At 31.9% G+C, this 23932-nt stretch overlaps 1 protein-coding gene across 1 annotated transcript; it reads left to right on the top strand.

The window, feature by feature from the left end:
- The first annotated feature begins 1408 nt into the window (after positions 1–1408).
- On the top strand, positions 1409–15811 carry daw (activin beta chain dawdle). Its single transcript, XM_018519315.1, has 4 exons — positions 1409–2085; positions 10511–10771; positions 11411–11793; positions 15347–15811. The coding sequence occupies exons 1-4, from the start codon at positions 1701–1703 to the stop codon at positions 15503–15505; spliced, it is 1188 nt and encodes a 395-aa protein (XP_018374817.1). The 5' UTR covers positions 1409–1700; the 3' UTR covers positions 15506–15811.
- Positions 15812–23932: the final 8121 nt, after the last annotated feature.

The raw sequence follows: 23932 nt of genomic DNA on the forward strand, positions 1-23932 counted from the left end.
CACTGACGCATTATTGGATTTTTTTATATTTCACTGACACATTATTGTATAATTATATTTCACCGACAAGGTAAATGACTTTGTGTTACACATTATAGACAATATTCTTTATATATAACCTTGAGTCTCAAGTTTTGAATTATTCTTTCTCAGATACGATTTCATTCGCAACTTAGATTAAAATATCAAATGGACAACTTACGCTTTTTATGTCAACGACAAGATTACGCTTGCGATTTTATAAAATGTTATTATTTAGTCATATTCATTTTTATTTAAGATGTTGTAACTATAATTAAAGATTAAGGATATTTTTTATATAGTAAAGACAAGAATTTGCTGGCAATTTAACGAATTGTTATAATTATGGTCTTTTCATTTATTTAACATTGTATAGTTGTACTTTTATTTATGATTTACCTTTGTAACATTGAAAATGACCCGATCGGAGTCGAAACGTTTGTTAACTTTATGATTCTAATTTAATTAAAATTGTTTGTTTAAATATAAATTAATTTGATGAAAAGATTTAAAATTTAAGTATAAATTGAAAAATTGTTTATTAATTTTGAAGAACGTATGCCTCGCACATCTGTATGTGTTAAGTATTTTACACGAAAGAGGTTTAAGACGTTTCATCATTGGTACACGCTTTATCTCCCTTTAATAGCACTACTAACATACCAAAAAGATACATTGATTCCATCAGATGATATAATCTTTTAAGGTTCACCGAGATGTCAATGAGCGAGACACCTTCCACCAGAATAGAGATAAATTCGCAGTTTATCAGCCTATTAAGACAGATTCGAGATTTCAGGAACCGCCAATGGACCATAAGGAATCCCATCGGCAACATGTTCGCGGCGCGTGCTTGCGCTGATATCACACTCGTCCCCGTCCGATCCGTATTGGCCCTGGCAACTGCGGAACAAAGTTCAGCCTATACGGAGTCAACTACATCACTGGACCATCGTAACGATTCACCTCCAGTCTCCGTGAACGCGCCGTCGAGAACGTCGGTCACTACAAGAAGGAGAATTGTTCTCGGAGATCGGAGAGAGAGAGAGAGAGAGATTCGTCTTCCTCTACATTTGTAAAAAAAAATTATTGCCGACTCCGCAGATTAACGTTTGGAATGGAGAAATATAAAAAATATAATACCTAAGGATACGTAAAGAAAAAAAAAGAAAAGAAGCGAGGCCACGATTGACGAAGCGGTTTGAAATCTCACGAGATATCGACTCGGCGATTGTGGTGACCTGCCTGACTTTTGCAACTTTTTTAGTAAAATTGATATTGCGCAAATTGCGCGTCAATCCTGTTGGAATTTAGAAAGAAATACAGAAATCGCCAGTTTAAATTGACTTAATTTGAAAGTATTATAAATATCGAAATACCAGAACCACTGAAATATATAATTTGAAACATTCGTTTTAAATATATTTACAAAGTCATGAAGATCGATGGTACTTGAAGATATTTGAATTCAGATTACTAATTGAATTCAGTGTCGAACTTAGTGTTAAACTCAATCGACGGAATAATGTCGATAATATCAACGTGTAAATTGTTTTCGATGTTTAAACTCGATAACTAAACTCGAGTAAATCAGCGGATTAACCTACGTGATTAAATCAGAGACTAAAGAAGAAGTCGGATTAAAGAAGAATCAGTTCCATCTGGATTGCGGTGGAAAAATGCGTCTCTTCATGGAAATCTTTTTTGTTCTTCTCATAGGGGGTATCGCAGCTGAATGGTCGATCAGCCCCCTGATAATATACACATCGCTACCCTATTTGTCGTCCGAATCGTCGATCAACAAAGAGGCCGATTGCACCGGTTGCGCGCAAAATAAAGTCAATGTGATCGATTCCGACCCGCTGTTGACCGAGTTGAGAGTGGAGTACGTGAAGCAGCAGATTCTAAAGAAGCTGCGACTGTCAAAACCGCCCGAAGTCTCGATGCCACTGTCGACCTTGCCTAAACCTTTAATCAACGGCAATGTGCTTCGACCCAATTTAGAAAGACCGGCAGAGAACTTCTACGGAAAAACCAACCAGGTCGTCGTGTTTCCAAACGAAGGTGAGATTTCACGAATTAAAATAAACAATACACAAGATTAACGACAGAATCCGACCAAAACTGAACCGAAACACTCGGCTATATGTTAATTTCAACCGAAACTAAAACAAAAATTAATAAATAAATATCCTATAAAGGTCATAGACATGTCCATATATCACATACTTTTTCTTCATAAATATTATAATTTATTGAAACAATAATTAAATTTCGGCCGAAATTGAAAACCGTTGTGTGTCAATTTTGGCCAAAGAATATAAGTATACCTCGTTTTCCTAAACATCATAATTTAATTATTGAAACAATAATTACATATATTAAAATTAATATTTACGAAGAAAAGCTATATGGTTTCAGTCGAAACTGACACGTAGTGAGTGTTCGTTTTCAATTTCGGCAAAAGTTTCGGTCGGACTCTAATTAACGATCCTTCCTTTTTAATTAGGGTTGGTAAAGACTAATGTTTTTTTTAAGAATAAAACATATTATGTTTCTTCTTGAATATGTTTTTAATGCTTCAAATATGCTTTGAACAGTACTATAAAAAAACATATTAAAAACATCAATTAAGCATGTTTTAAACTGTTTAAAACACGTTTAAAACATGTTTTTTACCAACCCTGTTTTTAATACAGAATGCAAAGAAATATTATTGAACGGGGCAAAAAAGCAATTTTATTACAATATAAAATCAATTAAGACATGTTGTATGATTCAATGCAAAAAACTATCTTAATAAACTTTACATTTTTATAATATTTTAAAGCATTAAAATTTTTGAAAACTTATTAAAATATACAATTTTTTATAGGATAAAAATTATGTATGCATAATATGTACATATACATACATATATATATATATATATATTCATATTATATATACATACACTAAGAAAAATGTTTCGATTAAATTAAAAAAAGGCATAACAAAATGGTATTCTGATGAGATCAAACAGAAATTTTTATCATAACCAGAAATTCTGTTTGGTCAAAATGCTATTCTTTAAACTTTAAATTTTTGTTGATTTATTCATAACATTTTTTTAGTATATAATTTTTATCCTCGAATAAATTATACTTGAATAAATTTTCAAAAATTTTAATTTTTCTTTCTTAAAAAATATAAAAATACAAAGTCTATTAAGAGAATTTTTACAACTGATTTAAATTACTATCTCAATAACATAATCTACCGACGAATTCGAATACTCGGACACTAAGGCTGCGTCATATGAGAAAAATGCATACAATACTCGCGAATGATGTGTATTTTTCAATAAAATATACTTGCTCGAAATTGTCAAAACAATTAAATTTAAAAAAGTAAGTCAAGAATGGCGAAAGTATAAGATCAAAAACATAAATTTATTATGACAACTTTAAAAATTTTGTTTAAATTGCTTAAACTATGTATAAATCGTAAATTTGTGAAAAAAATTGGGCAATATTTTTTGTCTATATATAATCACACGTAAATTTGATCATGAAAATATTCAACCAGATGTAGACTACTAATGAACGGTTATTTATATCCACGTACGATGCGTAGACGGAGAAAAAATGAACAAACAACAGAAAAATACACATCATTCGCGAATATTGTATGTATCTTTCTCATATGATGCAGCCCTAGTCTCCGAGTATTCAAATGTGAAACAAAATCTCTGAATATCGAGCATGCACAAGCTTGTTCGATGGAGCGCAAGCTGAAATCCGCAAATGAACTATTGTGCCAGAAACGTATCCGAGTAAGTACACAAATACATGAAATCTATAATGAATTAGAAGAACGTGTAATGCGTAAATGTAAACCGTTAATGTAACATGTAATTTTATAAAATCAGAAAAAAGTATAAATACAATGACTTTTTTTAAATAGGTAATTGCTACTATCACACACACACACACAATGGGCAATTACTAACTCGTAGAAAACTAAATTTCAATTTTCTCACACAAAGCATCTTAGTTAATATATTGTAATATTTCCGATATAATTTATAATATCACTTAGTATCCAATTTTACATTCGTATGTATCCTGCATATTCATACGCAAAACTGAGCATCTCGTATGGAGAACATCCCTCCGAGAAGCTTGTTTCTTTCTCTTTGCTGTCGACTGACCATTTCTCTCGACAACCCCTTCTTGACTAGCCAGACGAAACACCGGCGAGGACATGAATATTGCGTAATTGCACGGCTCCCTCGAAATAAACGAGAACTGGTAACAATGACGCCGTTTCTGTCTCTCTCTTTCTTCCTTCCTTTCTCTCTCTCTCTTTCTCTCTCACTCGCTCGCTCGCTCGCTCTTTCTCTTGACACTTCTGGAATAGAGGTACCACTACCGGCTGGGACCATGAATTTCAAATTTTCCGCGGCGATGCAAATACGGAAGCCGCGCGAACGACGCGCGTATGAATCCCGACGGTGCGGCGGAAATTTACCTCGAATTACAACGCAAAATCACGGTTCCGATATTTTAATCGCCTGTGTGAATTATTTTCGACGTGCTTGACGAATTTCTTAAAATCACGAAGAAAAACCTTTCTCTTGGAAAATTCTCGTCCCGTTCGCGAAGCTACTTTGAACTTCGTCACTCCGAAAAGTTTTATTGAAAGCGTGAGAAGTAATGGATAATAAAGATTAAACAAACGTATAAAATTGGTAAAATTATTTCAATCTTTACCCCTTATGGGGTAACTTAAAATAACTATAAGATGGCATATGTAAACTCAGAGAAAAAGACTCAGTGTCAAATATATAAAGGTGATAACTATACAAGTTTTATATTTAGAATTAACACAATTCAATAAATTATTTTATTCAACTATGGCTGCGTTCCGCTTACAACGCTCGCAACGCTCGCGAGCATCGTTTGTCCTTATTTAACATTTGATAAACGACAAGGATGAAATGATTCCACGAACGTTGTGAGCGTTAAGTGAAACGCAGCCTATGAATTTCAACATATAAAATTTGTATAATAGTCATCTTTATAGAGCTGCTTATTTTTTTTCTAAATATACGCCGAGACAAAAAAAGAATTTATTAAGTCTCTTTATTAGATACTCATAATAAATGTAGCTCAGATCTCGCTGTAATTCTGATTGTCCGCTTCGGCTTATCTGACTACTGATACGGCCAAACAGTCTTATACCGGATCCATACGAGCTCTAATCATTTATTAGCATACGAGGAACCTTTGTTTCCTCACAAGAAAAACACTAACAGTATCTATTGATATGGAAGGTTCGAACATCCGTAAGCACGAAATCAAACTTTTTCTGTTATTTCCGGAACGTTCTCTTATATATAAGATAATACACGTAGAAATTCTAAGATAGTATACGCGTTACGTCAAAGTTTTTACGCTTGAAACCAGCTGTTACCATTTCGGCATTCTACCGCGTCATGCAACTTTATTCGCAACGAAGCTATGCATAATTTACGAACATGTAATTTCTTGCCACCGACAGAATGTAGGAATACGATAATATAATCGTATCGTTCATCGGTTGCACGAATATGCTGAATATTATTGCCCTGAATTTTTTCACGCCTCTTTTTGCAATGTTTTCCGCACACGCGATTGTGACTCTGCATTTAACGAAAGCATCGATCGCGCAATGCTCCTTTATTAGTAATAATTCTCACCATATGCCTTTTTCCTCTAAACTTTGTCTTTTATTAGTTATTCTTAACTTTACATAATTATAAAATATTGTAAATTTTCAGTTCTCTATCATCAAATTTTAACAGCAATTTATTAATTGTATAATATAAAGCATTCGCAAGAGCAGTATTTATAGTTACCCAAATTTGCAAAAAAGTTTTTTTTAAACATTTCAATTGCGTTTGTTTTAAAAAACAACCATGATATATATATCTCCTCCCTTTCTCCCTCTCTAGAATATCGCTTTTTATTGCGCTGTTGGAGTAATTCTCTGTTTTCGAGATTCAAAGTAATCACAAAAATTCCGAACTCAATTTGTGATTTTTCTATCCGCTGATATTCTATGTAAACTCTTGTTTCATAAACTTTCGCTCCGTGTGAACTCACGTTTGCAACAATGATTAAGTGTTCACCGAGGGTTCGAACCGGGTCAGAATGTAAGAACCAACCAACTACGAGCATTCCCTTTTCATTCGACTGTACTTGATTATTCTGACCCGGTTTGAACTCTCGGTGGAAACTTTTAGTCAGTATTACTTAAAACACATCACGTTTAATTCTTTACGTACGCGATAGATATGATGTTATCGCACAGAGGAAATTATCCAACGATATGATTCATCTATTTTGTATCTATCTCGGATGTGACAAGCCGATCCAACATGACTCAAAATATTCGCTTTTTATCTAATTTCGATGCAAAATATATGCAAACTGTACAGTGCGTACATCGTACAAATTCACATGTACGTATATAAATAGCAATTCGAGATTTCATCATATTGGAACATTTATTATTTGGCTTAGTTAACCCGCAGCGATTTCTGTGCGAAAACTGCAGATTACGATCGAGGCCAATGAACCGAAAATGTTCATCGCGTTGTTGAATCTGTGCCGCGACATCAAAAAGTAGTACACGCTCGAGAATGTCCTGAAGGTATACTGTGAAATTCGTTCCGAAAATATCCGAAGATCTCGGAACGACTCTACTCTAATATAACCCGGAAATCGGATTTCTGAATGAAAATCTTATGAACTTTGAAAGTACGCAAGCTAGAATCTGGCTTCAATAGAATGTGAGGTCAGCGAGACCCAATATGATGTGCGGCGATTACATCACCTGTATAAATTATCGAGTAAAAGAATTAGTCTCAGAAGAAATTAATCATGTTACATAAAAAGTGCTAATACTAAGCCAATACAGGATATTCATGTGTCTATACCGTTTTATTGTCTAAAATTAGAAAAAATCGCTAAGCTTAGTATAGGAGTATACCTATAAGGTCTGGTTACCTTTTCTTGTATTAATAATGATCCAAAAGAATTAAAACGTATATACTTTAATATCTTTTACAATATATGGTAGCTACTTATTTTTTTCTCTGAATATAGGCCGAGACAAAGAAAAAGAACTTATTAAGGCTCTTCGTTACTCATAATACATATATATAACTCAGATCTCGCTGTAACTCAGATTGTCTATTTCGGCTTACATATCTGATACAATATGTAATGGGATATGTATCTGTTTTCCCCTTTTCATTAAAAAAATGTTAGAAAAATGGAAAATAAAATAATCTAATGTTACCTTTATGAGATTAGAATTTTATTAACATATTGACATATTTATTGACATGTAAGAATGCATAAAGCATTATTTTCCAAACAATAGATTTATCTACTTATTTACTTACGTATTTATTTCTGTAATGTTACATTCAGTATTTCTACATTGGTTACATTCGTTCTATCTTACAAAGAGTTTTTTCTCTTTGGTTATAAACAAAATCTTCTGACGAAAATATAAACTAAATACAGTGTGTTGTAAAATATATATATATAAATACAGTTATAATAAAATAAACTACGGAAATTAAGAACAATCCATGGTAGTTATAGAAAGTAATTATTTGCCTACGATATATTCCATTATAACCATAACATTTTGCATTTTGCCTTAATGACAATAACAGAATAAATTAAAATTATATAATCGTTATTTTCAGGAATAGCTACAACTATATGTATATATCTATGTATACTTTTTTATACACAGAACTATAAATAAAATTGTTATTACTAACATTATACCAGTAATAGCTTTAAAAATAGAGCTTCTAACTATAATTATTTACCATGTTATTATAGCCACAAATACTAAAAGTTCATTAAGTAAATACAAATGAATAAGTACAGTCTTGCAAGTATAGGGTTTGTACTTATTCGTTCGTATTTATTTACGAAATAAAGTAAATATCGTTTTATAAAAAAGGTTTTATTTTTCCGATACGAATGCAATATAGACGCGTACATTAAACGGATGAGAAAAACGCGTTGTACATGAGAAAAATACAGTGCGCATGCGGATACACTGTCGCTGACGTTTGGCACGCATTGTGCAACGATATAGATTCACTCTGACGCCTGACGTTGCATAATTCTAGCTATAAATCATACGGAAGTGGTGATCAATCGGACATGCTGATCACCCAAGAATCCGTCCGGAAATCATTTCAACGCGCTTGATAGTGAGCGTTATATCATGGATTGCTCCAATCATCGACGCGTGCACGTTGGCAAAGCGTGTAGAGCACGACTTTTCATATCGATTTGTTATGAACGGATACAGATAACTTTGATTAAAATTTGTCATAAAACATTTCATGAAATAGTATCGATAATCGTAATTCTGCAAAACAATTTGGAATTTTCCATAAGCTAATTTGAAACATTTAAAGACTTATTTTACATTATAAAACGTTCTTTGACATATGTTGAGGAAATGGTATGATAATTATAAATTAAAAAATATAAAGAAAGTCATGAATTACAACTTTGTGTATAAAGCACTTTCAAAAATTGACGTAAATGTTTTAAATCTAACTAAAAATAATTTTATTAAAAAATAATATTTATTTCCATAACAATTTTAATATTTTATTAATCCTTTTGATTTTATTACCGATTTATCTAAGAAAATAAAATTAATTAAGGGTGTTTTGTACTTACGGTGAAGGCTGCATATCTTTCCACAGTAATTTCTTGCAATAATAAATTTTTTTCTATTGGACGAAGATGGTTTTATCATCGATGTTTCTGTTTATGCTTGCATATCGTACGTGCCGCAAAAATAACTTTTGCCGCACTTTGTCGCAGTTACGAGAACCTTTTAGAGCGCACTTTTCCAGATAATTGTGGTTCCATTTGAGGCTTACTTCTAGTACCGCCGTAAATTGCCGATTGTACGCGGCCAAAGGCGCACTCTCAAAAGTTTCGAATGAGTCTTCGGTGCCGTTCATTGATGTTACAGTTTGTAGTGAAATAGCCATAGATATGCGTTCGTCATAAAGAAAGGGCAACTAGATAGCCATACCATATACTCAATTCAAACAAAAAATACTATATTCTAAATTTCTTGGAATGAAATCTCACTCCAAGAGAGTAAAAATACAATCATCCTTTGAAAAAAGTGAAATATTTTCAAATTTCGAACCAATTGTTAAGCAAAAGATAACAAATGAAAGATACATCTTGGTAGTACAGTTTTCAATTCTGTATAAAAATGCAATAACTTTATTCCTGGACGAGTTATTTATATATATAAGAATTTTTTACAGAGAGAACAAATAATGCCACAACTTATTATATAATATGTATTATAAGGTTTTAATAAAAATAATAAATAAATGAAATAAACTAAGAAATTATAATAATACTAATTATTTGTAGTTAATACTACTATATTTTCTTAGTTTATATAACTTATTTATTGTTTTTATTATAGCACACAGTTGAAGTGCTATTTGTCCTCAAACTATTTGTTGATACATTTTTCTGAGTATAGATGTAATTGTACATAAATGATAGAATGTCATTACCAATGTGAATACGGTTTACTATAAGCATATGGTTCCTAATTCTGCTTTGAATTATGTGTTTGTTACCATAATATTTAATAATACAATTTACTAATATGAAATTTCCATTCATTTATGAGATAACTACACGTGTATATGCAATATTGTTACATGAATGCATGTCATAATTATGATAATCATAATTCAATGTTGAAGCAGCTGTAATTAAAACAACTATAAATATATAGTTGTTTTCAAAAATGATTATAAATTATAATAATTAAATTATAGTAATTCCAAACATCTTTCTCTCAGTATATTTTCGTGCAAAAAACAAGAATATTTTTGAATTAAAATTAAAATGTATATCTCAAATCAAAAAATTCAACAATTTCCGTTTGTTGTTAATAATTACCAATATATTTATTCATATAGATTTCTAAATAAATGTAATGGAAATTTTTTGTAAATCATATTTAATTATATTCTATATTGAAACATAAATACCTTGAAATTCACACAGAAAGAACAATTTTTGCTGAAAGTGTTTAAAAATTTAGTCAAATATTGAAAATAATTTCGTTAGATCGAAATAATGAGATTTTGAATACAAAATGATTCGACATTCTAATAACAATTAACTAATTGCAATCAGTAGTAACCACAATGTTCTACATATGTAATTATTTTGATGGTCCAACAAAATTATTTTCAGATCTGCATTTAGCTAAATTTTTACTTTAACAAAATCATCTTTTTCATGCAAGAATCAAAGAATTTAGCAAAAAAAATTAATTTTTTATTTAGGATCAAATTTCGGTAAAATCATACAATCAAACAATTGTATTACACTGTCTCAAAAAAAAAAAAACGATCAAACTATGGTTACAGGTGTAGCCGATTCGACGAAATATCATCAGAGCTCGAATCACATAACAGGATTCAATCCAGCGGTCTGTTTCACGTTCTACTTGCCGAACGAGATGCTGTACGTCGACGTGACCTCGGCAGAGCTTTGGTTCTACAAGGAACAGGTCGAAAACATCGATGAGCTCAAACAAACATTTGTGCTATCTGAACTCGATCACTGGGACCAGGGCGGCAGATTCGAAAAGAACACCTTTATGGCAATCTTTGAGACCGATATCAAAGGTGGGTAAATGGCAGATGGAATCTCTCTCTCTCTCCCTCTCTCTCTCTCTCTCTCTCTCTCTCTCTCTCTCTCTCTCTCTCTCTCTCTCTCCCTTCCCCCCCCCTCCCTCCTTGTCCTCTCCTGCAATCTTTATCCATATGTTTGTCAGAAATGAATCCATACTATTGCATTGCATGTACTTTGCAAACCTGTCCTCCGTTGTACTTCGTCTTTTATTGAAAATTCGATACGAATGCTAAGAGGTAGAATTTTCTCATATCGCAATATCCCAAACGATTTCTAACATCATTTAATATCTATTGACTAAAAATCGATTGCTAAACATTTAAAATTTAATAAGAAAATGTACACATTAAAAAATATTATAATGATAAATTATAATGATAAATTAAAAAATTTTTATTTTTCTTAAAAATTTTTAATTCTACATATATAGTGAAGGGGAATACAGTAGAATGGAATTTAAGTGTATAAAAAAGATACATACAAAAATTAGAGTAGGCAAATACTTTTAAGCGGTAGTGTATATACTGTCTGGAATAAGTCGTATTTTCTGTAAAGTTTCATGAAATTTTATGGCTTCTCTAGTGCGACATGCGACGCTGCACATAAAAAAATCGTTAATTTTTTTCTTTCAGAGGGTTGGGTAAAGACAGACATAAAGTTTATGGTGAAGAAATGGATAGGTCGACATCGATTGATCCACTCCATTCAGATAGCCTGCACAACCTGTTCGACCGATCACAATAAAGCGCCTGTGTCCATCGAACAGACTCTGAAGCCGTTTCTAGTAATCCACACGGAGCCGTTGCCACAGCGGAACAGGCCCAAGAGGCACTCGAATTGCCTACCCGAGATGACGGAGTGCTGTCGGGACGAGCTCTACATTAATTTCAGGGATATCGGCTGGAGCGACTGGATCTTACACCCCACCGGATATCACGCGTATTTCTGCCGAGGATCTTGCTCCACGGCGGCATCTTTAACCATCAGCGGTTCCCAATACAACAACGTCATCATGGTAAGCGTAATACAACTCTCGCACTCTTACATCATTGGTGTTCAATACAACAGGTCTATACTTTTTAGTTAAATTTCTAGCACAATTCATCTTTTTTTTTCACGTTGTAGAGAAAAAAATAAACTGTGCACAAGAAATTAAGAACAGAATAGACCTTAGATCTAACAATCATTCATCAATAAATCATCAAAAAAACTAGTTTCATCTAGTTCGAAATAATTAAGAAGGCTTTTCCTTTTTACGAGCAATATCGACGACACTAGTAATATTAACATATGAAAGCTAATATTATAATTTGTAGTATATATTTAAATTTGTACGATTAATTATATTCACACGTTATATTAATAACGTGTTAAAACTTAGCATTATTAAAAAAGTTCAGTTAACATTTAATAATGTTATAATTTGTAATATAAATTTAAACTATTTTTTAACATCAACTTTTTAAATTAGATCCTTCTTACAAAAAAGTATTTCACCGCTTTTACACCTCATATGGTTAGAGTAGACCATTTTCAGCTATTCTATTATTTTAATGCCCATTTCTGACACTCTCAAACACACACATTCTCTTGCGAAAGAACATGACGAGTACATGCAAGAGAGTATTTTTAAATAGATTGCCTGTTTTGAATACTCCTTTTTCAGCTAACGAGACAACACGTTCCTCCTTTATTCAGTTTTGTTTAATGCACAAAAATCAAAACACATTAAAGACACGTATATTTATTTATCGTTTATTAATTACCGTATCAATTTCAAATTAAGCGATCAAAAGAATATACTTATTTCTAGGCATTATTTGTTAATTTTTCATGAGCCGTTTAGGTGACCTCTATAGGATACAGGAAAAAATCAAGGGGTTTAAAGGGATGCTGGAGCGACGACCGAACTTGATCAATATCGATAAAAAAAAAATTTTTAATTCCAAATAAAATATTACTTATATCAAGGAAACGTTACATGCAATAATTAAAACATTATGTACATTAAGTAAATCATTAAGTAAAACGTTACGTACATTGCTTGCTCTGCTATGTTCTATATACACATGAATGCGAAATTATGCACACTCAAATCGTACTTCTCAAGCCATTTCTGTTGTAAGCTTCAAAATCATAATTGAAGGTCTCATAATATTCTTATAAATTATTCAAACATGGGAAAATACTTTCTGTTTGGATATATTCTTACATTCATTTATATATATGTGAAGGAAGAACTTATATTGTAACAGAAAACTGTAATTTATAATTTTTTAGGAATTTTCATACCGGTTTGTACTTTTCCAAAGGTATTTGCGTTTTTTCTTTTATTCTGGAAAAGAATTTTTTATTCTGTATTAGGAAAACGAAATGGTTTGAGAAATACGAATTGACGTTCCGTCGGTAACTCCAACATCTCCTTGAGAAGCTACTTTTTCAATCATAAAAATTACATATTTTGTATTTCTAATTTTTTTTATAGTGGTAGATGGTTAAAACTTTTTTTGGTATAATACATTTATCTTAAATGTAATAAATGATACATGATAAATTAAGGGCTCGATAATATATATGCAACAGTTAGATGGGGAGCACAGACTCTTACATAACGCGCAACACATAAGAGAATGAACCAATCAAAATCCTTTATTTCCTTCCTTTCCATGAAATAAAGAACTCTAATTGGTTGATTTTCTTATGCTTTATACGTTATGCATGAGTCTGTGCCCCAGAGCCCTTACTCTAATATCGTCTCTTATTACCGTCTCTTATATATATATATATATATATAACTGAAAACAATGAAATATTGTCTCCGAATTCTTTAGAATAATTATCTACTTATTATGAATCTAAAAAAAATATCTTCTTTTATTCATTCCATGATTTAATCTATCTTATTTTTCAACGTCATCATTTATTTTCTCGTTATCGCCAAAGATTATGGTTTTATTCTCATTTCATATCAACAACCTACACTCTTTATAGTTATTATAGGATTTACAGTTATTATCGGAGTTATAGCTAATTCTTATCATTATACATTGCTCATCCCATCCCATCCGCATTGTTATAGCAGAATTAATGTACTCGTTGACTGAAAAGGACAAGATTATGAAAAAATATTATCTATGTCTAAAATATCGCACGGCAATCTTATCTCGTTCGTGTCAGTTCGCACGAAGCGCGGATGCGTAACAACCGATTATCATACTGCTGAAGAAATGTGTCGCCAGTGTGATTTATATTCGTTCTTTCTTTGCGAGTACGGGGAGAATGCTGACGCCACATCTTTCTCTCGCTATTTTGAGAATCGCATATCACTTTATGCGTTTCTTTGTGATTTTACTAACAATCGTATCATACATTGCCAATAGTAAATATCGTTAATACGCTGAAAAAACTTATTAATTTGTCAAATCTTGAAAGCCAACGATTTAAAAACATCTCGTTCTATTAAGAATGATTTTATTTTATTTAAAAAATTTATCAACTATAGTTATCTTAAATAATTAAAATATCATAAATTAAATAAGTTTTATTTAATTATTAATAATTATATATTAATATACATATTATAAATTAAATATTAATTATATATTACTTATAATTAATAAATGTTAATTATATATTAATAATAATAAATTTAATACTATTATTAATATACACATTAATAATAATTAATATTATTATTAATATAATTTATAATTATAAATAATTATAAATTTTTTTCTATATATGGATTTTTATTCTCTTCTTTTATTTATAATAAAATACATTTTAAATATCTTTCAATTTTCCTACACAAAAAAAAATGTTCAATTTCTAAATTGAATAATTTCTCATATGCATGTAGCTTTTAGCTGATATAAACTACCAGTTTTATAAAAACTAGTTCACATCAGGCAAAGTAACTCCTTTCCATCTTTTACGGATACGTACATACACATACGCGTAATTTACGTTTTACTTAACATAAAAAATATAATCGTGCTGCATAATCGCGTCCTTTATTGCCCACATTAATTGTTAATAAAAGGAAGAGGAGGTACTCTTGTTATACCACGACACATAATGTGAATAATGTAGTTTGCAACTCGTAACGATAATGGGGCGTTAAGACTCCATTATCACGCAACGTAAAACCCTATTAACTTAGGTCTATGCTTTCTGCCATATACGAAGCGTGACGCGAGAAATATTGTTTGCATATGCGAAATGGAGATGCTTTTTTTTATATTCAGTAGTCTGAAAATGACTGAAAAGAGCGACACTCGCTTTCATTATCCATTTTCCTCCGCTATAGCTAACCTAACACTATACATATATATCCTTTCACTATTAAAGAATCATCGAACATCTTGAAAGACTCTACACGCGGTCAATAATATTGTCAGTATTAACAAATATACTGACAATATTACTGATCGTATGTGATTAATGGATTGATGTAGAATGATGGTAATCGAACTTTGATTCTCGAGCTTCAGCATCGTTTTATTCTATTGATTAAAATTGTCATTTTTGCGAATTAATAAGCATAAAAACATCGCTTCTCTTTGCAGAAATTATTAACTAAGGATGGACAACAAAAGAACAAGATAATGCCATGCTGCTCGCCGACGCAGCTCGCTCCGCTCCAGCTACTCTACATTGACACAAACAACACGATCACACAGAAAACATTGCCGAACATGGTAGTAGAAGCTTGCGGTTGCATGTGATACCGCTGCCCCGAAGGCAGAGGGTAAGTAGAATCACTACTGTTGCTGACGCTGAGAAGACGAGAACCAATCTCATGCCGTCTCGTCCGAGACTTTTGCTCGTGGTTAATCGTTGTGAAACTGAACTTGGTTGAATGCTCGCAAAATCCGTTCATCTTGATATGAACGTGAAGAAATCGATAAAAACGAAGCAACGATCACCGCTTCGAGATAGTAGGTGATTAAAGATAGGAGCACGCTATTGTCACATCACGCGAGTTCACTTTCTATCGCGTTGCATTATAAATAATTAATTCTTTAATGTGTGTGTGTATGTATGTGTGTGTGTAAGTAGTGGTGATGATAATTTTTAGAACATTTCTAGGAAAGTGAGATCGAATTCAATCTGGTGCTCTGTTTTGATTAATTTTTATCTAATTAGTGTATAAAATGAGTAAAATAATTAAATAATATAAAACTTGTTTTTTTATTTATAAATGAAAAAAATACAATATAGTTTATTATCCGACTTAAATAATCGCAGTAAAACAAAAAATAGCCGCTTAGGCTAACAAAGCCGTTGGATGACATCTAAAGATGCCTTCAGATGATATGGCCAATGTATACGTCAATTTTGCACACATTCGCAAATATTGACCTACATTCAATATGGATATCATATGTGTGTATGATATTCGCTAATGTGGCGAACGTTATCGTCTGGAGACGTCTTAATCCCAATCCTACCATTATAGGTTGCGTTCGGGCAGCGCGCTATCAACGTTATTTGTGTCATACTATCCTTGTTTCACGTTTAATGGACAATGAAGACAGAATGACACAAATAACGCTAATAGCGTCTCCCCGAACCCAGCCATAGAGTTAATGAAATTATCATCGATTCGTAGAACATCTACAAATAATTAATGCCTTTTTATATTATTCGTCAGATTTGTCTGTATCCCTTTCATCGATATTATGTAAATCATAATTTTCCATCTTGCTACATCTTGGCGAAAACTCCAAGCTTATGTTCATTCAGCAGATGGAGATAGTTATTAATAAGATTTAGTAAATGGGTCATTTTACTCCGCTGTCCGTCTTACTCCACCATCCCTTATATTTGTTTGTGAAAGATTTCGATGTTACACTGTTTATGAAAAGTTTTATTGATGTTATACTGTTGAAAGCATGTTGCAAACACCTGACAAACATCTGCTGACTAAACATTTTATGCTTAGAAAATTATAATGGAAACATCAACAAACGAAAGACGTCAACTGTTCGAAACCGATTCAATTTTTCTTGAAATATGTTGTTAAACACAAAAATCTAAGAGGTACGTATTTTTTTTTTATATCGGCCTAATTTGAGATTTAAGAAGTAAAACTAGGGATGTTTCGATTTCCACAAAAGATCGATCTCTCCAAACAATAATAGCGATTTTAAATCAATCTATTTTGCGAAAAATTTATTTTTCTAACTAAATGAGACTGTTTTAAACATATCTTTTTAAAGAATCACTTCTTTTTTACGAAAGAGCTATTTCAAAATAATGTTTTTTGTAAAAATCAACTTTTAGCAAATTGATCGGGAGATTGCACATCCCTCGGAGGAAAAACAGATTCTCAAAACTTAATGAGAATGGGAATATTTTTTAAAAATCTATGCAGTTATCAAGTATATAAAAATTATAAAAATTCTGTCTAAAACATTTTTCTATATATTTCACCGTTTTGTTGAATCAAATACAAAGCTTTGAGAAGTTGTTTCATCTTAAATCTTAAATTAGACCGGTATAAAAATGTATCTCAGATTTTTGTGTTTAATAACATATTTCAAGGAAAATCGAATCGGTTCCCAACAATTGTGACAGGTCATCCATGTATGTAACAGAACATCAATTACGGTCAATGTAGAGGCTGTAAAATATATAATACATCTATATGCATTAAGTAAATTTATTTCAAATATATGACTGCGTGCCGATTACTTTCAAACTTGCAACACAATCAAACCGAAAAATAACAATTCCCCAAAATGAATCAGATCGTCAATTTGGTGTTACTAGCATCTTAAATATAATAGAAATATTTAAGATTGCGTCATTGGTCAGCAGGATGTTTCACAAAAAAAATATTCTGCTCGTGCAGCCATGTTCAAGACGACTGCGCATCATTGGGAATGGAATACCTTATATTTTTATACTATGGGCGCAGCATTATTAGATTTTTCACACATATTCTAGTGAAACGATTTCTTACAAGAAAGTTCCTAACATTAGATTCCATAACAAAAGTAAATGGAATGTACTTATGTTTTAACAGTACAATTTTTGGTTTTGTGTGTCTAAATTAATTCGGAAACGTAGTATTCCTGGAACGCTGACGAAAATAGTATAATTTATAGAAAATTTATAAAAAATTTGCTCAAATGTTGAGTAAATGTTTCATTTGAGCTTTAAAACATTTATTTAAATTGTTGTATGAGATGAAAATTTAAATATGGAATTGTTCAGGAGATGTTCATGACTATATTTGGTAATATTCGGAAAGTGTGTTGTGTTTTCGAAATATTAACAAACATTTAAGGGATAATTGGATTAAAATTGGAAATAATTCAATAAATGTTTTAAAGTTCGAGTAAAACATCTATTCAACATTTAAGCTTCTTATAAATTCTCAATAAACATACTACTTTCCCCAAGGCACGCGCAGTAAATATAATTTTCACATGTGCGAATTATGTTGATAAGAAGGCAACATCAATGATATCACTTATTTCAATAAAATGCACCGCTTGCCTCGAACGATTCAAGTCGCAAAAATTATTCATACCTATTGTCTTTTTGTATATCAATCGTAGAAAACGAATATATTTGATAAACCATATATTCTTTCGATAATACGACAAAATACGAGCTTGCGTGATGCAACAATGGTGTGTTCCTGAAACCTGGAATCTTTAGGTTGATTGCCCAAGCCACGAGATCGACTCGAGCTAACGCTTGCGGTGCCAGGGGAAATTAAGGTGAGCCGAAGCGTGGTGAGAGCTCGTTACGTATTTTAGCGTAAATACTGACACTCCCGCATTTGCCCGCCGTTCGTCTAGGAAGCCGATAGCGAAAGACCTTTCGGGCAATTTCGACAACGAACTTTACCGCGCGTGCTCGCGTTGCGCTAACTATATGTAAGGGTGCCTCTACATAATTCGCAAATAGCAAAATGTAGTTCGTAAATGCTGACGCAGAACGACGATCACGGCACGCAAAATACACGCAGATGAAAACCAACCGCACGCAATGAAAAAATAAACGCAACTCTTCATTCTGCGTCTGCGTTTGCAAATTACGCGTTTTGCAATTTGCAAATTATATAGAATCACCTTCCAAAGTCGTTTTTAATGCGAATCGTCGAAGATACTCTGGCCCCATGTAAAAATCCTTAGATTATAGATTATTCTGACTGATTATCTTTCAGTGATGCGATATGATTTATATAATATGTTAATCTGTAGTGAAAGTTGTATTATATTTTCTAATCTATAATAATTCTTTATGAAAACATATAGAAAAAGAGAAGTGTTTTTGCAGGAAAATATCCTCAAACTCGGCCTCTCACCTAAGTGACAGATAACACTTTACTTTCAGTTTCAAATTATCATCGCATTTCGAGAAATCTGTAAATACATACTATATCACTAAGATAACATTTATGAATGGATTATATCAATCAAGTTAATTGCTTTTAATCTGTTCAATCATTTGACATCAAACATCCATAAAAGATGTGTTTAGCTATAATAAGAAAATTTGCCATTGAACTTTGCACATCGTAATTTCTGTGTCTCTGAAAAATGAACCGTATAATAAAATTATGTGATAAATATTTCTCGAAGATATAATGTCAATTGAGATAGAGCCGACAATACAACAAACTCGCTAGAAGCCGTACAGTATTTTCTCACTATATAATGCACAATCCGAAACTATTGTATCGCGATCCAGATTTGCATTTAGTTTAAGAAAGTGTGATAAGCATGTTCGTAAATTTTATTTATTGTTAAAATAGGATTAAATGTCGTCACCTTTTTGTTGACGGTTAGCTCGCGGGCATGACTAAAGCAAACAATATAATGCAATAATAATTACTCTAGAAGTAATTACGTGCGATTATATGTATAATATATTATTAAATAGCATGTTAATCTCCGACAGTAATGGACATGTCAAAATAAATGGCGGAGAGGCTTGACACTGTCGAAAAGTCTCGGAGTAATAAAACATAGCCTGATATTATTAACGTATTTTCTTCGTATAAAAATTTTGTCTCACATTTAGCGCGAAATAAGTGAAAAATTAATTGATTTTCTCTGCATTCGAATGCCGTTAAGATATGTGAAACCGACGAGAGGGATTCTTTTTTTATGGTATTTCAATTATCATAAACTTCTTCCAAATTGCCTTAATCGATCTTAATTCGGAATAATACAATAACAGATATAACTTTTAAAAATATTACAAAACTTTTATTTCTTTTAAGCTGACGTGATAAAGTTTTTTGTTACAGAGAGATATATAATTCTTCAAATAAATTAATTATTTCTCTAAATTAATTCTGCTATATTTACTCAAGTACATTCATACATAATTTTAATGACATAAAATTTGTTAATATACTATATTATTTTTATTATATATAGCAAACACAAAAAGTATTCGTACAGGGAAAATTTTTTAAAGTCTTATTTATAGAAAATAAACATTAATTAACAATTTATTAATAATGAGTATGTTCCATCTTAATATAAACAAAAAAACTTCGTAAAAATGACTGTTCATAATTTTAAAAATTAAATTTCTTGACTGTACGAATGTTTTTTGTATCTAAATAATACATTGTTTATTTTCGCTTATTTTATTAAAATAATATATTTTAATTGTTAATTTTTAGATAAAATAATTTTGAGAAATGTATAATTTATTATAGTCTTAGTATATCTTTGTATAATAAACTACTAATTAATGTTTACTTCCTCTAAAAATAAAGTTCTTTAAAAGATATCTCCTCTGTACAAATGTTTTTATGTGTATATATCAACTGAAGTTCACGGTCGTGTTCCGATATAGTGTCACTGAAAATTTATAGTAAACGTAACGTACACTATAGATTTGTAGTACTGACAGTGTATATTGGATAATGTGGCCTAAGTGTTGATACCATGGTGTGTACAATAATTTCCATTAGGCTCAGTATAGATTAAAAATTTCAATATTAGGTTTTATAGAGATATCTGCATCAAATTACGCTCTGGAGGCATTAAAATCCATCGTTGCATCGAAATAAGTCACATTTTTCGGCCACACCCAAAAACGGAAGAATTTATGAGGCGGACGGGAGTAAAAACTATATAGACGTACTTCCGCACGGCTTCGAGAGTGAATTAGCGCATTTCTTTCTCAAAAAATACATTTCACGTTTCTCTCCCCACTCCTTCGCGTAACGCTCGATAAACCTTTCTCGAGTAAATCCATCTCGTCGGTTTCTCTCTCGGCGCCATGTAAATATATCATTCGTGTTTTGCTGTACGGTGCCACGTCTCTGCAAATGAATTTCCTGGAGCGCTTCCTTCCTCCGTCCGGGAGACAGACACAGAAACGTCGAGCGGTAGCTGCGAGGAGGAGAAAGAGCAGGAGAAAGAGGAAACGTAAAGAGCGGAAGGGAGGTAAAAGGGGATGAAGAGAAGATAGTGAAGTGGAGGAGGACTCTGTGCAAGAGTGAAGAGCTGGGAAAGAGGAAGTGGAAAAGAAAACAACTAGGCAGAGCGAGAGACAATGGGTAGCACCGTACCGCAGGATCGAAACCGAGTATGTCCGTTAGCGACATTAAATGCAACAGGGAAATAATAGTTACCGCGATTCTACGTAAAGCAAGTGTATATCTTTGGTGACAGCGACGAAATAGTGTAATCTCTACTTATATGAATTTGCCTGCTCTCCATTGCATCTCCGCGTGTTGAATTTTCATTCTCCGTTTAAAAAAAAAATGTTTAATCTTTATAATCCTGATGAAATGAACATCCAAACATTAATGATATCAATAATACAATATTTCCTCTTTCATTAAGGTCGAAAAAAATCATGAAGTAATTCTATTAAAAAATATGTTTTAGAGAGACTTTAATATTTTAATATTAATTAGGATAAATACTGTTGCTAAATATAAACAATGAATGTCCTATTAATTTGTTATAATTACTGTATACGCCAAAATAATTTACTAGTTTCTATGGAATTATTTGGAATAAAAACGCAAAAATGGCTGAATATTGTGCAACACGATGCAGAAGATGAACTAATATTTACACTGAGCACAAAATACGACATGCGTGTTTTTAAATCTTTAATAACATCGAATTTCTACCATGTTTTTTTTTTTTTTTTAATAAACCTTAGACTCATTCTTTTTGCTAAGTGTGCGATAAAATTGTAGATAAAAATAGTACAATCGATAATATAATTTAAGTTTATAACATAAGAATGCGATATTTGGTAAAATAATAAATATATATATATATAGATAAAAACTTCTTTTCTTTATTCTTCGTTTGCATTTCGTTCGTATACATGTTTATTTAAGGAAACAAGGAAAGTGCGAAATCTACAGTTCCACAGACTTTGTGCGCAGATAAGGAGAATTGAGTATTTAATTATTTAGTACACGTCTTAATAACTCATATCGTGCGACCTTACATATTTCAAATATACACAATAATGGTAGAAAACTGTATGTAACTTTCTCTTATTGTAATGCAAAATATGATAGTTAATTTACATAAAGAAAAAGAGTACGTCATACAAAGAAATGTCTTTTTGTTCAATTAATAAATAAAATTTATATTTTGCGAAATTTTACATCTTATTTTTGTGTTTAAAAATATAATATACTATAATATTTTTCTTAGATAAACTTCATTCTATTTAAATATTATCATTAAAAATTATCATATTAACATTTGATTATTACTTTAAAAATATACACAAAATACACATTTTAATAAATTATGATCTAAAAACTTTATTACAGACTGATAAAAACTTGTAAATTAGCAAGGCACGCAAGATTCAGAATAATGAGACGCTTGACGAGTCAAAGACATTTTATTTTCCTTTTCTACCCGTGCCTCGAATAACAAAGTTTATTCCTGGAAAATCTTCAAATTTTAATATTCCCATCGTCATGCGTATTCCGCATCTTGTTAACGCGTAACAAGGACGGGAATCATTGTTTCATCATTCCGTACCACGGGGGCCCAATCGATATTTAGTCAAGACGAATCCGGCGTTCCGCCAGGTTTTGTTACAGTACTACAATATTTATCTGCTCGTCGTTGGCAGTCGTAGCCGGTTAACGCGCGTTTCCCGCACAGTAACGAGTTTAATGTTACGTGACATCGTCTCGCCGCGAATTAATTGCGTCTGCGCGAGGCGAGTGCAGTGGCAATTTCGATCGCTGCTGTTGCTGTTGCTTGCTGCTACTACACTTCGCCGGCTGTCAATCAATTGCGCGGAATTGCGGTCGGTGGACGTATTTACATATACATGTGCGTGCATACACGCATGTGTGCGTGTGTGCGTGCACACGCACACGTTCATATTATTTTGCTCCAAAGTCCGACGATTACTTTAATTAAGCAGAGATTATGGCGGAAAAATGAAAATAATGCACCGCCGATAAAATGGTATGCGGCTGGATTGTATCGCCACGTAACATCGTATGACCTTTTCGCTCGGCAGCTGTATCTTGTGAAGTCGAATGTCGACTTTAATTCAAATTTACTCGCGAATAATAATGCTGGAGGAAGATATTCGAGTAATGAAAGTTAAGTATCAACCGTAGAAATAATATTCCGAATTAAAGAAAGTTCACGTTAAATTTTATAATATTAATTGTATATATATATATGTGTTGTATATATATATATATGTATTGTAATATATATATATGTGTGTGTATATATATCACAAAAGTTTGTGTAAATTTTTCAAAATTTTTTGGTGATAGTAAAAAATTGTTTTAAGTTGAAAATAATTGTTTTTATTAATAAAAAGAATTATTTTTAACTTTCAAGAATAATTAGGAAGATACTCTGGTAGAAATCCACGACAGCGCCATTAACAGCTATAACGTAGAAACGTCGTTTCTACATTACGTGCCAACGTTATTATGACGTAAAATTAATGACATCAATAAAATTTGACATAATTATGTTATAACGATATCTAAATGTCGAAGATAAGTTATCAATGACCGAATTTATCGGCCAAAATTAAAAGTCATCTTGTTAGCTGGATGACCAGCGAGCGCCACAATACTATGCCACACCATAACCACTTGAAAAAATCTGACATGGCCCACAAAAAATCCAGTCTCGCGCCTGATATGGACC

This window comes from Trachymyrmex cornetzi, unplaced genomic scaffold (assembly GCF_001594075.2).
Source record: "Trachymyrmex cornetzi isolate Tcor2-1 unplaced genomic scaffold, Tcor1.1 scaffold83, whole genome shotgun sequence".
NCBI lineage: Eukaryota > Metazoa > Arthropoda > Insecta > Hymenoptera > Formicidae > Trachymyrmex > Trachymyrmex cornetzi.